The following is a 16,109-nucleotide window of genomic DNA, read 5'->3' on the forward strand; positions in this document are numbered from 1 at the left end:
TACAAGAAATAAAAACAAAAAGCAGAATAACCCAGATGAAGAGTCAGGGAAAGAATTGGTTAACTAGAAAATGGGTTCATAGCAATTACCCAAACTGAAAAACGGAGTAGAAAGTAAACGTAACAGCCCTAATAGCTGTGTGACAACTTATAGCTTTCTAATGTGTGCAGCTGGAACCCCAAAAGAAGAGAGAATGGGACCTACATAGGGAAGTGAGACTGAGTTCAATTTGTTGTCACTTTATCCCATCTTTTCCTCCTTGTACTTTCAGCTGTGCTTCATGTCTTTCAAGAACAGAGGTTGTCTGGTGCCGATTGTCCAGTTAACTTTTGGAAGTGAAGATAGTTGCTTGATTCCGCACACAAGGCACAGGACGTGTATCACTGAATTGTGGCAGGGCCTCTAGTCTAAGGCACATATTTTAACATTTTTAAGAACAGTGTATACCTTAAAGTTGATGGAGTTTATTCCCAATGGTACATAAATTAATGATGCCTCTTACAATCATATTTTCAATTTGATGGAATACTATTAAAATAATATGATTTTAAAAAACTGTTGTATGGCAGAAACCAATACAACATTGTAAACATTTTAACAAATATTTACATAAATGAAAAAAACAGAATATGAAGGGCCACACAAATCAAGTAAATGGCCTAATAAATTAGAAGGCCACCATTTTACTTCCTGACATCGATACCCTAATAAGCTATTATGAGCAAACCTTGTCATAATGCGGGAAACCTGGGTTCAATCCCTGGGTTGGGAAGATCCCTGGGAGAAGGGAAATCCTATCCACTCCAGTATTCTGGCCTGGAGAATTCCATGAACTCTATAGTCCATAGGGTCACAAAGAGTTGGACACTACTGAACTCCCTGTAACCACCACCCTAAATTTTATAGTTATCACTTCCTTATATTTCTCTTATTGTCTAATCACCAGAGTGGGCCTCCCTAAATAATTTAGTTTTGTCCTTTTTTTAATATGGAATTTTCCTCTCCCTTTCCTTAAAATTCATCTGTTGAGAATCCAAGGGCATTTAATGTGTAATTTCTTGCTGTCTGAATTTTGCTAATTGCACACTCAGGTTGCAGTTCCCTATTTCCTCTGTCCTCTGTATTTTCTGCAATTCTGCAGTTGGATCCAGAGGAATGATGTCTCATCTCCAATCCCGTGGCAAGACTAGAGGATGCTAAGTTCTTTCATTAAGAGAAATGAAATGTCTAGTTACAATGTTAACAGCAGCTGACACTCTAAACCTAAATCCATTAATCCACTGGGGACTGCAAAACAGTAATATCTCTTTTTCATTGTTAGAGCAATAAAAAGAGATTTATCTTCTGTTTGGTAACCCACTGCTGCTGCTGCTGCTGCTAAGTCGCTTCAGTCGTGTCCTACTCTGTGCGATCGCATAGACGCCAGCCCACCAGGCTCCACCGTCCCTGGGATTCTCCAGGCAAGAACACTGGAGTGGGTTGCCATTTTCTTCTCCAATGCATGAAAGTGTAAAGTCGCTCAGTCATGTCCGACTCAGCGACCCCATGGACTGCAGCCCACCAGGCTCCTCCGTCCATGGGATTCTCCAGGCAAGAGTACTGGAGTGGGGTGCCATTGCCTTCTCCGGTAACCCACTGGTACAGTATAAAGATGGGCATTCCTTGTAGCTCAGTTGGTAAAGAATCTGCCAGCAATGCAGGAGACCCAGGTTTGATTCCTGGGTTGGGAAGATCCCTTGGAGAAGGAAATGGCAACCCATTCCAGTATTCTTGCCTGGAGTATAAAGTATACAGTATAAAGATAGGGGGAATGCCTGATATTTCTCCTTTTACTTTCCCATATTCATGATAATGCATTGATACTCTGTCATCTTCCGAAAGTGACCAATTTTTAAAAATATGTTTATGATGGGATCAAACAAAGGACAGTTCCTATCTTTTCAAGATCAAAATCACCCATGTTTGGAGAGTGGGGTCCTCTTCAGGTGTCTCCTTAATCATTTCTGAAATTACATATTACTCACTAAAGGCTTCTGTTTTAACAAGATATCCCAGGCTTGCCTTTTATACGTCTTTTCCAAGCTCTCATTTCTTTCAGTAAAAAGTGGTATATTAAGACTAGTGATTGGGATGCTCATTGGTACAGGATTGGTTACTTTTTCCTGGGTCTCTTTAGTATGTGTGGGTAGGTCTCCTGCATTGTAGGCAGACGTTTTACCATCTAAGCTACCAGGGAAGCTCTATGTATGTACACATACACATATATGTATATGTGTGCATATATAGTATGTGTGCATATACATTCATAAGTTTACCAGTACTTCCAACTCAAGTTTATAACTACATTTAAAAAAATTAAGCTGTTCTGTATTTTGTCTTAATCTCCTTTTTCCTAGACATTAAGAATCTTGGGGGTGGGGAAGAATCTTGGTTCTCAAGAAAACTTGGGGATGAATTAAAATATCCCACAAATACTTGTTTACCCTATCCCACATTATATACACAACAGTCCTAAAATAACAATTATCAGACTACTTCAAACTAAACCAAATGTTTTGCATATGGTCTCTTCTCTGTAGCTGTACTATCTATATCATCTGGGCACACAGTCATTGAATATCATATTTCCCTTTTAGCTCTCATTTTTAGTTGTATAAGTCACTATGTTTGATGGTCATCATCAATCTTTATGGTGCTATTTCTCCAGTTATTTTGGTTATTTTCTGATTTCTCAGGAAGAGCTTAAGTGAGCAATAATTTCCAAATCCTTGTTTGATAGATGTTTGTATTCTTTATACTTGAAAGTTGATTTTGTTGAATATAAAATCCTTTGCTTACATTTTCCCTTGAGTATCTTTAACACATTACTCAATTTCTTCAGGTATAAAGAATAATTGTGGAAAAATCTCATGATTATTATTATTTTTCTTACATGTCATTCACTGTCCTTGCCTACCCAGAGGATTTTTCCTTCTTTAAAGTAGCTTGTTGCTTACATCTTGGTGTTAGCTGTTTGGGATCAATAATCCTGGGTGTAAGAGTGCATTTTAAAAATATTGTTTCAAATCTTAAAATTTAAAATTTTGCTGAAATTATAGGTTGTTTTTTCTTCAGAGACTCTTATTATCTGTATATTAGACCTTCTGCTCCATCTTCAATATCTGTGACTTGCTAATCTTTTAAGGTGTTTTTTCCATTTTGGTTTTTTTTTTACCTATTTAAGGCATCATCTATCTGTATGATTATTTGCTTGTGTTCCTTCTAGCTTTAATTTCTGAAATTTTTATTTCTAATGCTTTCCTGAGCTTGCCTTTTTTTTCCCCTCTGACTTTTTCCAGTTCTAAATTTCCCTCATATTCTATAGCATTTCCTTAACTTTTAGCACATTTTCAAATACACTGGTTTTGATCAGCTCAGTGGGCCTTTCTGGTAGGTTTTCATTATTTGTAGAGATGTTATACTGCTTGAGTCTTTAAATCAGTTTTGTAAAGGACTGACCTAAACATTTTTCTGTAGTTTCTTTTTAAGTAAAAATAAATTTCCTAAACTTTGAGCAGGCATGGCTCATGGGAGCTTCTCAGCTGTTTTGCTGCTGTTGCTGCTTTCTCAGTGTTCAAAAAGTATACTCAGACAGTATTCTCCTGAGATTTCTTGGTCAACTATTCCTCTTCCTTTGTGTCTACTGTCTCTTTCCCACTCAAGCTTTTGTTTTACTTGCCAGCAGTTTCTCTTCTGTGGGGGACCCTGTTCCCCTAGAAGGGAGCCTTGGCAAATACGGTAAATCATCTCAAAAGTTCATATGGACTACACTGCTTCAGTCCTTCAGATATAATTGCAGGCCTCTTGCACTTACTTACCATTGGACTGCATAACAGTTTTAAATGCTGTTTGCAACTTGGTCTGCTCTGTGTTTCAACAATTATTCTGTTTAAGTTCTGTTCTCATGTCCATTAGATGACCTATTGCCATTCTCTACTTCTCCCATATAGATGTCAGTGCCTCCTTGCAGTCTTGTGGCTGTTGGTGGCTTGTCTTCACCTACTTACATTTTGGGATTTAAATATATGATGCCATCTGAATTTGTTGTAATGTTGTTCATTGGTATTTTGGCTTTGTCATCCAGTTGCGGTTATGTGGGGGTTCGGAGACTGAAAAACTACAGCACTGTTGCCATTTCCCTTTCTTAATTTGTTCTGTAATAGGAAATATTCACAGAAAGTTCAATTTTGCTTTTGTTCTTTGTATAGCTTTTTCCAGATTTTGAGAAAAAAAACTGTCTCCATTTAAAATTTTTATGCTGTTTCTTAAAACATTGTGTTTTTTTCCACTTGGACTCTTTATCCAAGTCCTCTACTAAGTCTCATTTAAAAATTAAACTGCTCTGAATCCCTTTCATTTATCCTCTATATCTCAGACACTTTTATAATTGTTTTACTTCTGGTCAGACTGTCACTTCACTTCCTTACTTCAGATCTTCACTTGCATACCTGGTTTTGGTTCCCATCTATTTCTTTGCAGAGTATGGACAAATCATCGATTCTGTAGCTTTAGTAGTAATATCTTACATCACACCTAGGACATAAGTTTTAAATATAAGTTAAGGAATTTTTAGCTTACACTTCAAAACAGATATACAAGAGAAACAGGCTATTTTGGAAGTTTAAGAATATGAATGATATAAGTAGTTCCTTTCATATGATGCTGAAAGCAATTTTCCTTCACTGTCAATCTGTAACCTACCAAGCTCTTCAGGGATGATAGAGCACTGTCCCATTTATGCAGTGATCTTTAACCCTTCCAACTACCCCTCCCATCCCAGCAACCATATTTCCAATTCAACCCTGAAAGACAGGAAAGGCAGGTGAAAAAAAATGAAAACATGGAAAAGTATAGTAATTTCTTATAGTATAAAATGATCACAGAATTGTGGTTTTCCATTTACCATCTTTGTATTTGACAACATTATAGAAATCTTTAGAATAGATTTTTGTTTTAAAACTATTTATTTTGGCTGCACTGGGACCTAGTTGCAGCATGGGGACCCTTAGTTGTGGCAAGTGGGATCTAGTTCCCTGATCAGGGGTTGAACCCAGGTCCCCTGCATTGGGTGCAAGGAGTCTTAGCCGCTGGACCAGAGGGGAAGTCGGAGAGTAGATTTCCAAAGTTCTTTCTCTAGTTAGCTTCTTATAAAAATATAAAAAGCCAAACAAGAACAGTTACAAAATTATTATAAAAAATTGTGTTCTATTTAAAATAAATAGCATAGATCTAAGAACAAATCTTTCAGAATGGCCTCATTTCCAAACAGGACTTGAAATTGATAGAGATTCTCTTGCAGGCAACAGTCTCCCAGCTGCTTGCGTTTACTGGAATAGCGCTCTCTGAACAAGCATACATTCAGAATTGTTAAATATATCCTCTTCTTCTGGAGTTAGCTGGATGTTATCTTTGACTGGAGACAGGGGATCTGGCTTCTTACAAGAAGGAAGCTTTTCAGAATCTCTGCAAAATATAATAAAATGAATTTGGTGTTTTTATGGTAGTGTTTATTAGAGAATAATCTGCCTGGACAAAATAGAGGTATATAAAGAGGATAAGAACCTCTACCGTATAATTTCCCTCAATTCATCATGTAACACAATCAAATTCTCCTCTGAGTATGCCCCACAGAATTTGAGCTTTGCTTCTTAGTACCCGTTCCTGCTTTCTAAATCATCTTTCAAAGTAGGTACCACACCGTACTCGCTAAGGTAGAAGGATCTCAGTAAACAAACTTTAGTTTTTTTCTTTCTAGTGTCCTTCTCAAGTCTGGCTGAGAAGCAGCGCGAGTGAAGCATGAACAAACGTTTAAGCCCTACTTTTCACTCCTTCCCTGCTCCCAACTTTGGGAAGGAAGTTCTACGTCTATAAAAACTAATCCTATTCCCAAGACCCTTCTGGGGGGTTTGTAATATTTAAAACTATTTTCATAATAGTATTTAGACTTTATCTACTTTTCATATTGTGCTGACTCTTGTATCAATAATCTAAAAAAGGACACTTGTGTTGATAGTAAGTAAAGCTGCTGACAATGAATCAACACAGTATCACCAAACTGTTTAAGAAATATTGATAGTACTAAAAGAAAAGTCAGTCTCACTATGGAAATGCAAATTTAAGTATTTAGCAAAGGGCTTCTCTAAAATGAACAGAGATTGTTTGTTATTTCTAAGGGAAAAAAAAAAAACCTAACAGCATTAGTTGCCAGAGACAAAAATTCAAGCTTTCCAGTGAAAATTAGAATTTTGGAAAACTTATATCTGCCCCTTGACACCTTCCCAATATTTAAAAGACTGCTGGCAAGACTGTGATTTTTAAAAATATTATATAATGAAATGTGTCAACAATTGAAAGATAAGCACAACTCAGTAAGTCCACATTTTTCAAATGATTTACACCAATGTCATAAAATTATGAATGAGTAAAAGATGAACTCCAAAATACAATATGAGCCAGTAGACTGTAATATATAAAAATCAATTAATATGGTTTCATATCCTATATTACAACTTTTGAGAAACTACCACGTACTGAGTTTTAGTGTAATATAAAAGAAGAAAAATTAAAATTAAATAAAAAATGCTATTATGCTAAAGTGCATTTACATGTGGGACCAGATTTTCTTCATATAACTCAACCAAAACATAACAAATCAAACAAAGAAGCAGATATAAGAATGCAGTTCAGTTACATTAAATTGGACAGAAAAGATTTGCAAAAATGTAAAACAATGTCATTCTCACTTTTGTTTTGAAAAACATAGTTTTGTAAAAATATACTATCAATTTTAAGATGAAATGAGATTGTTGTTATTTTAAAATAAACAAATATTTTCTAAATGTCCCTTTTAATAACAGATTAAAAACAGATATAACCCACATAAAGCAAAGTACTTTTGGGCTCTCAGTAATTTTTAAGACTATAAAGTGTTCCTAAAGGCAAAAAGCTTGAGAACTGCTGCTATATGGTTTAATCTAGACTTTACACAATGTAAGTAAAAGATAATTGTCCAGCACTTATTACAAAGTATTTCCACTAATACTATCTCAACTGATTGTGATAACAATATCTACTAGGTAAAGTTTAATCTTTGGCCACCTCATGCGAAGAGTTGACTCACTGGAAAAGACCCTGATGCTGGGAGGGATTGGGGGCAGGAGGAGAAGGGGACGACAGAGGATGAGATGGCTGGATGGCATCACTGACTCGATGGACGTGAGTTTGAGTGAACTCCAGGAGTTTGTGATGGACAGGGAGGCCTGGCGTGCTGCGATTCATGGGGTCACAAAGAGTCGGACATGACTGAGCGAATAAACTGAATTGAACTGAAAGTTTAATCTTATCATCGCATGTAAGTCACCTCCCTCACTCCTTTCTCTTTGCTTTTATTCTTGGCACATTTGCTGTAATAAGAACAAGAAAATAAATTAACTATAAAGTCATGCTAGTCTGTGGTTAATTTTGTTGTCTAACAGAAGTAATGCGGTTCAAAAAATGTAGATATATGCCAGGTCAACTCTCTTAAAACAGTTTGCTATATACTGTAGAAATCTGGCTAATTCATCATATAAACTCATAAACTCATTGATTCTTCCCATTTTAGATTAGGTAATTTAGGGAAACAAACTGCCTTAAGTCCAGAAGTAACCATACAGCATTATCTTTCCATTCTCAAGTCTGAAACAACTTTTAGAAGGAAAAAAAGCTGAGGCACTTAAGCCCTGGAAAAGTAGTTTGCGTAACAACATAGTGACCCCAAAGCCAGACTGAGAACTGAGGTTTTCACTTGGCCATCTTTTCACTAAAAAGAAGATACAGAAACTGAGACTACATATTCTTACAAAGAGTCAGTTACAGGGACCAGAGGAAATTAAAGCTCTTAGGGTAAGAGAAAAAGAAACTGATTCATATGAAAATAGAAAGAGGAGACAGGAATTAAGATTATAGAAAAAAAAATGATTTATCCTATTTTAGAATCAGTAACACGGTAACTCACTTTTTAAATACAAAATTTTTCCAGAGTTCATTGATTTTGATCTGCAGTCCTGGCTTGTTCTCGGCATTGTGATGATTTCTCTTATGGACGCTTGGTGGCTTCTTGCTCAGCCCACTGGCTCTGGCAGGTACTAAAGGTTTGATCTTGGTTGTAGAAAGACTGTCCACAGAACTGGATTTATACAGCCCAGGAATCTGAAGATTAAATGCTTGTTTTAATACTACTGTGTTAAAACAAACTACCTTTAATCTCAAACTTTATACACTGAAACAAAATTATTTATATACTGGAACAAAAAATAACCTATAATCAATGTGCAAAAGTGGGTTTAGGTCTGCAAAACTTATATAATATTTTTAATAGGTGATCCATGTACCTAAATTCAAGAGTTACAAAAGAAAAGACAGAAAAGTGAGTCTCTCTTACTTCCTCACTGCCTTTAGGCAATTGCTATTACTGGTTTCCTGTGCAATGACTGAATTCATTTACACACACACACCACATGACTGGCAGCATACTAAAAATTGTGTCATACTTCAATGTGTACTTTTTTTCCTTGCTTAATATATCTTGATTTTACCAAATAATGTATCTTGAAGATTTTTCCATTTCACATATAGAACTGAATTTTGTTTTGAATAGGTTGCTTATTTTTCCATTGTATATATGTACCATAATTTACTTAAACAGATCTCTACTGACATTTAAGTTGATCTATTGATTTTTAATTGAGGTATAATTTACAATATTGTATTAATTTTAAGGGTACAGCAAAGTAACTCAGTTATACACACATATATATTATACATATCTTCTTTTCAGATTCTTTTCCCTTATAGGTTATCACAAGATACTGAGTATATTTCCCTCTGCTATACAGTAGGTCCTTGTTATTTTATATAGGCAATGGCACCCCACTCCAGTACTCTTGTCTGGAAAATCCCATGGGCGGAGGAGCCTGGTGGGCTGCAGTCCATGGGGTCGCTGAGAGTCGGATACGACTGAGCAACTTCACTTTCACTTTTCACTTTCATGTATTAGAGAAGGAAATGGCAACCCACTCCAGTGTTCTTGCCTGGAGAATCCCAGGGATGGGGGAGCCTGGTGGGCTGCCGTCTATGGGGTCGCACAGAGTTGGACATGACTGAAGTAACTTAGCAGCAGTAGCAGCAGTGTGTATATATTAATCCCCAACACCTAGCTTATATCCCTACCCTACTTTCCCCGCTATCCCCTTAGGCAACGTAAGTTTGTTTTCTATGTCTGTGACTCTATTTCTGATTTGTAAATCAGTTCATTTGTATCATTTTTTAAAAAAGATTCCATGATTAAATGATGTCATATGATATTTGTCTTAATCTGCGCCTTGAATCCATTGACTTGTATGCTGCTAGAAATGTGGAGCCATTAAAGTTTTGTTACTGTTTTTTTTTAGGACAGTATGAGTGTGGTAATATAAAACAAGGATTTAAAATTGATGAACCTAGTAGAGGGTGTATAAAGAATGGACAGCTTCATACCTGAAAGATGAAATATTAAATTAGGATGTTGGTGATAGGAAAAAAGGAGAGCAAGAAATAAGACAGAGAAAGAAACAGGATTTAGATAGGTATAGATGTCTTGATTGTTTTTCTTTAGCCCTTGAAAAAGAAGGATCCAGCTGGATGTTATAAAGAAAGAGGACAACCCTAAGGTTTTGAAACTAAGTGACACAGAACAAATATTATTACAGCTGATAAGTGCTTTAAGAAGCACTGGTTACAGGTTAAAAAAGAAAGATGAGTTTGATTTTATATACTGAAGATGGACACCAGGGAGCAAGAGGGAAGGTTCATCTGGGGAGCTGTCACCAAGACAGAAGTGTCAGTTAAAACACTGACAGTGCAAACCTGAAAATATAATAATAATAAAAAGATGATGGTTTAATGTTCAGACGTAAATCTTCTTTTGAGAAAGTACTTTCTATATCTTTAGTCCTATCACTGCAAATAATTTTAATATCTTTCCAGACTTTTTACCATGATTATACAAACACGGGCTTCCCTGGAGGTTCAGAAGGTAAAGAATCTGCCTGCAGTGCAGGAGATCTAGGTTCAATCTCTGGGTCGGGAAGATCCCCTGGAGAAGGGAATGGCAACCCACTATAGCATTCTTAAATCCCATGGACAGAAGAGCCTGGTGGGCTACAGTCCATTGGGTCACAGAGTCGGATACGACTAAGTGACTAACACACACACACACATACAAACATATACAATATGCGTATTTTCAAGCATTTAAGCAAACAAGAACACCATGCTACACATATTATTTAATAGTATGGTTTCCCTTTTCATTCAAAAATGATATGGAAATTTTTACAACACAGGATCTGTTTGAAAAAGTCTTTCTCACTCAGAGATTTTTAAAAGAAACTTATATTTCCTGTTGGCTCAGCTAGTAAAGAATCCGTCTGCAGTGCAGGAGACCTGGATTCGATCCCTAGGTTGGGAAGATCCCTGGAGAAGAGACTAGTTACCCACTCCAGTATTCTGGCCTGGAAGAAGTCCTTGGACTATACAGTTCATATACATCTAGTCCTTGGACTATACAGCTCATACTTTTGGGGTTCCCCAAAAAGTCGGACATGACTGAGCAACTTTCACTTTATATTTACATGTTTTGCATTTATATCCTTAATATCTTTCAGTTTTATATTTACATAGTATGAGATATGACCTTATTTCAAATAGATGTACTAGTTACTTATTAAAAATATTTGTAAAGTTTCTATGCTTTTACAAATAAACATAAGAAAGTAACATTATTAACTATATAAATATAGCTTTCTTATATAAGAAAAATAATATATGTCCATTAAAACCAACAAAGTATTTAATGTATTTCACACATTTATTTTTTAGATATTTAGATTTTTTCCCCCAATTTTTCACTATTGCAACCAATGCAAGAATAAGTTGTCTTGTATTTAAATTCTCATTATCTCTTTAGGCTCAAGTTCTAGAATGTACTTACTGGGTTAAATTATTTGAACTCTTTCAAATTGCTTTCCAGAAATGGCACTGCAATTCTTATTCTCCTCAATATGGTTATCTTAAGTAATTATTATCCTAATTAATTAATTATTGGGATAATTAATCATACCAATTAATAGGATTATGCTATCTTAAATGTGATTATTCATCTCAGCACTTTATACCCTTATAAAATCAGTAAATCAAAAACTTTTGGAAAAATAAGAGGTAAGAAATTATATTTTATTACTTTAATTTGTGTTATTTGATTACTAATGAGGTTGAACATGCTTTTATACGTTAATCATCCACTTGGGCTTTTTGCTTTTGTGATCTCTGTTCATGTCTCTTGCCCATTTTTAAGTTAGGAATTAGTATTTTGATATTGGCAAGATACTTAATACATAAAATGGGCTTTTGACTTATGAGCTTTCACTATGCAGGCACACAAATATTTATACAGTCTGAATGAAAAAAACCCTTGACTGATCAGGGACCCAGTCTCTAGAAGGCCTTTTTACAATACACATCAAAGCTTTACGTCATACCTGCCCTTGGACGAGTAATACCACTCCACAGAATTCATCCCCATGAAAAACCAAGAATGTGTATAGTACTCAAACATTTATCAACAAAATCTTCATTGCAGTACTGTTTGGTATAACAAAAATGTTTAGAGTAAAGGACAAACATAAGAAAATTAGTTAAACCCACACCATGGCATATTTTAGTCATTATAAGTAATGTTACTTAAGTACATGAAATAGATCTTTATATACTATAAAGAAAAAAAAAAAAAAGCAAATTTCACAACTTAAACACCTATTAGGTTGGCCAAAATGTTCATTAGGTTTTTTCCACAAGATGGCTAATAGCACTTCCTTGTCTATAACTTCATTTGAAACAATTTTGTTAGATAGCATTGTGACAGCTTTCATATTAGTGTGCTTAAAAAAAAAATAGTGAATTTCTGTGCAGTCATTTTAATATTGAAGATGGAATTTTAAAAATATTTTTGGCAATATTATACTTTATTATTCCCTGATAGCTCAGTTGGTAAAGAATCCACCTGCAATGCAGGAGACCCTGGTTCGATTTCTGGGTCAGGAAGACCCACTGGAGAAGGGATAGGCTACCCACTCCAGTATTCTTGGGCTTCCCTTGTGGCTCAGGTGGTAAAGAATCCACCTGCAATGCAGGAGACCTGGCTTCAATCTCTGGATTGGGAAGATCACCTGGAGAAGGGAAAGGCTACCCACTCCAGCATTCTGGTCTGGAGAATTCCATGGACTGTATAGTTCATGGGGTTGCAAAGAGTTGGAGATGACTGAGCAACTTTCACTTTCATTTTTCACTTTTCATTCCAGGAAAGGTAAAAATTTCTTGCTAGACGAAGATCCACGGTCAGGTAGACCAATTCAAGTTGACAATGATCAAAGGGAGATGTAAACTGAGATCAAAGTTATACCACACAGGAGATAGCTCGCTCACATACTCAAAATATCCAAATCACATGTTGAAAATCATATGCACCAGCTTGCTTATTTTAATTGCTTTGAAGTTTAGGTTCCACATAAGTGAAAAAAAAAAACCTTGACAGTATTTATGCATGTGATTTTCTACTTAAACATAATTAAAACATCCCGTTATAAAAACAAATTGTGACAGGCAATCAAAAGTAGACACTGTTCAACAATGTGGAACAGAAGAGATCACGGAACAGAAGAACTACCAACCATACTGAAGGACAGTCTTTATCCAAAGAAAGTGATGTGCATATGGTGGAATTGGAAAGGACTCCTTTATTATGAGTTCCTTCTGGAAAACCAAACAATTAATTCCAACAAGTACTGCTCCCAGCTGGACCAACTGAAAGTAGCACTAGATGAAAAGAGTCAACAGAAAATGTGTCATCTTCCATCAGGACACCACAAGGTTTCTTTGATGACCAGGCAAAAATTTACAGCTAGACTGGTTTTCTGATTTAACTGCCATATTCAGATATTATAACGTCGGATTTTCATTTATTTTGGTCTTGATAAAATTTTGAAAATAATGTACCTGGAACAATTCTTTACTCAAAATGATAAAAAGTTTTGGGAAGATAGAGTTACGAAGTTGCCTGGAAAATGGCAGAAGGTAGTGGAACAAAACAATGAATATGTTGTTCAATAAAGTTCTTGGTGAAAATGAAAAATGTGTCTCTTATTTTTACCTAAAAACTCAAGGAACTTTTTGGCCAACCCGATACAAATCAAGTACAAATATAGTCCTAAAAGATCTGAAGGTAGACATTTTTGTGTAAATAAGAATACAGGCACTTTGAGTTTTAAATTTGCTTATATTCATATTTCCTGGTAATAAGCATGCCCTGCTTCTGAAATTTAAAAGTAATTTATATAAGTGTTTTACCTTGTTTCTTAGAGGCGTGTCTTTCTTCGAAAAATGAAACAAGTGTAGCTTGGATTTCTGATTACCTTGTTTATCAAGTGACTTAAAACTGCAATCAGATTCCTAGATCCCCAAGATCGAAAAATAAAGCAAAATTAGATTTTTACTATCAAGATTTTATGACAACTGACCAATATTCAACAAAACATAAAACAAGTAAATTGATAAAAATCAGTGTAAATAAAATGTAACTTCTCAGAAGAAAAAAGGTATTAAAAGCATGAAATACAATAAAAGAAAATTAATGTGGAAAGAATGATCTTTGCCAGTCTCACTACAGAAAACTAGTAAGAAATTTCAGCTGGAGAAGTAAATTGTGTAAAATATAAATTAAAAAGCTCTAAGTGGGGTCTCCAGAACCAGAAGGAGCACACAGCTCTTCTTAAAATTGAAGGTGTTTATGACTGGTGGCTGAGATGGTAAAGAATCTGCCTGCAATGCAGGAGACCCGGGTTTGACTCCTGGGTCGGGATGACCCCCTGGAGAAGGGAACAGCAATTCACTCTAGTATTCTTGCCTGGAGAATTCCATGGACAGAGGAGCCTGGTGGGCTATGTCCATGGGGTCACAAAGAGTTGGACATGACTGAGCGGACATATGCCTGAGATGAAATTGACTTCTATCCAGGCAAGAGATATGCTTCTGTGTGTACAAAGCAAAGAACAATGCTCAACAAAACCAGAATAATCTGGGGAAAAGCAACTCATGTTCATGGAAACAATGGCATGCTTCACGCCAAATTTCTAAGCAACCTTCTTGCGTAAGCCATTGGATACAGAATCCATGTGATGCTGTACCCTTTCAAGGACTTTAGAAAGTAAATAAATAAATTCAGCAGACTTTACATTTCTGCATTTTTCAAGAGGATTCAATATATATATATATATTTATCTTGGGATTCTACATAGCATTATGTACTTAAAAAGCAATCCAAAAGTCAAAAATATTCCTTTAATTTGGATTGTAACTTACAGAAACACTAACATTCCTTGCTCATAGTAGTGATGACTCTGGGCTATATTGTTTCTTAAAAGAAAGATCAAGAGTAAGATCCTAAGATTAATTAACCTCAAATAGGGTTAATGAACTTAATAAACATAGAGTATACAGTTGTTGCTTTTCACAGTGAACCACCAATGGAAATCTCCAATGCATTTTCTTCAGAATCATACAGTAAAAACTATATTCAAAATGAAATGTCAGTGACACTCTAAAACATTTTCTGAATAAAGAAAGATAACATAATTTTTAAGTTACCTGTTATTGTCCCAATTGTTTGACCATTAATCCTTTTATCCTAAGAGAAATTCACCACATCTGGTGGCAAGAGATGATTTAATGAAAGATTTTTAGTTTAGTTTGGGTTTTTTTGGTGAGGGGAGAGAATTTATGTTTCTATAACTGTAAGCACAAAAATGATTGCCCAGAAGACAGACACGTGGAGAGTTTTGTCAGCATGATGAGCTCTTAGGCTGTGAGCTGGTAAGCCTTCTCAGTAAAACATGCTAAAAGCTTTACGAAGTTAGTAAAACAGAAAATGTCTATTGGAAAAGGAACAAAAATACCCCAAAGGAGTTCAGAGGACTTGAAAGTATCCTCACAGAAAGAAAAACACCAATACAGTATACTAATGCATATATATGGAATTTAGAAAGATGGTAACAATAACCCTGTATACGAGACAGCAAAAGAGACACTGATGTATAGAACAGTCTTTTGGCCTCTGTGGGAGAGGGAGAGGGTGGGATGATTTGGGAGAATGGCATTGAAATATGTATAATATCATATATGAAACGAGTCGCCAGTCCAGGTTCGATGCACGATACTGGATGCTTGGGGCTGGTGCGCTGGGACGACCCAGAGGGATGGTATGGGGAGGGAGGAGGGAGGAAGGTTCAGGATGGGGAACACATGTATACCTGTGGCGGATTCATTTTGATATATGGCAAAACCAATACAATATTGTAAAGTTAAATAAAATAAAATTAAAAAAAAAAAAAGAAAGAAAGATGTTCAAGAAACAACAACTGTGATGGAACCCAAATAGTGCCTCGAGAAAAATGCAGTAAGACGTGGAAAATGAAAAAGATGACATTAAAATGGAGGCTCATATTAAAAGAAACAGTCTTTGAAACAGTATGGATGAACTGAACACAAAGTGAGTGAACAGGAAAAGAAGCAAAAGCCTCAGGGTTTGGTTTGGCATTTTGTTGTTGTTTAGTTGCCAAGTCACATCCGATTCCTTTGCGACCCCACAGACTGTACCCCACCAGGCTCCTCTGTCCATGGAATTTACTAGGTGAGTACTGAAGTGGGTTGCCTGTTCTTTTCCAGGGGATCTTCCTGACCCAGGGACTGAACCTGCATCTCCTGCATTACAGGCAGATTCTTTACAGATGAACCACCAGGGAAGCCCCTCTTACTTAAAAAACTGGAATGGATTTTGGATTTGAAGACATTAACTGATTTCAGCTTTCTCTAAATGAAAATTTGTTTCCGCATTTTAACTAGGCTTTTTTCTTTGAGTCCAATACCACTCAAGTTTCCTTTAGGAACTTGAATAAAATATTTTCCTTTTGATAAACACAAGATATACTGATTTATTGGAC

At 35.8% G+C, this 16,109-nt stretch overlaps 1 protein-coding gene across 3 annotated transcripts in view; it reads right to left on the bottom strand.

The window, feature by feature from the left end:
• Positions 1 to 724: 724 nt before the first annotated feature.
• The window catches only part of EXO1 (exonuclease 1), a 47,108-nt gene continuing 31,723 nt past the window's right edge, over positions 725 to 16,109 (bottom strand). For 2 of the 3 annotated variants that reach the window (XM_055582170.1, XM_055582171.1), the window contains exons 13-15: positions 13,462 to 13,563; positions 8,036 to 8,229; positions 725 to 5,502 (exon numbers count right to left, since the gene is read on the bottom strand). In XM_055582170.1, coding sequence (XP_055438145.1) covers positions 5,364 to 5,502; positions 8,036 to 8,229; positions 13,462 to 13,563 — 435 coding nt within the window. In that variant the 3' untranslated portion in view covers positions 725 to 5,363. The remainder of the gene's footprint in view (positions 5,503 to 8,035; positions 8,230 to 13,461; positions 13,564 to 16,109) is intronic. The other variant, XR_008714881.1, reaches the window with a different exon arrangement.

Source organism: Bubalus kerabau, chromosome 5 (assembly GCF_029407905.1).
Source record: "Bubalus kerabau isolate K-KA32 ecotype Philippines breed swamp buffalo chromosome 5, PCC_UOA_SB_1v2, whole genome shotgun sequence".
In the NCBI taxonomy this organism is placed as follows: Eukaryota; Metazoa; Chordata; class Mammalia; order Artiodactyla; family Bovidae; genus Bubalus; species Bubalus kerabau.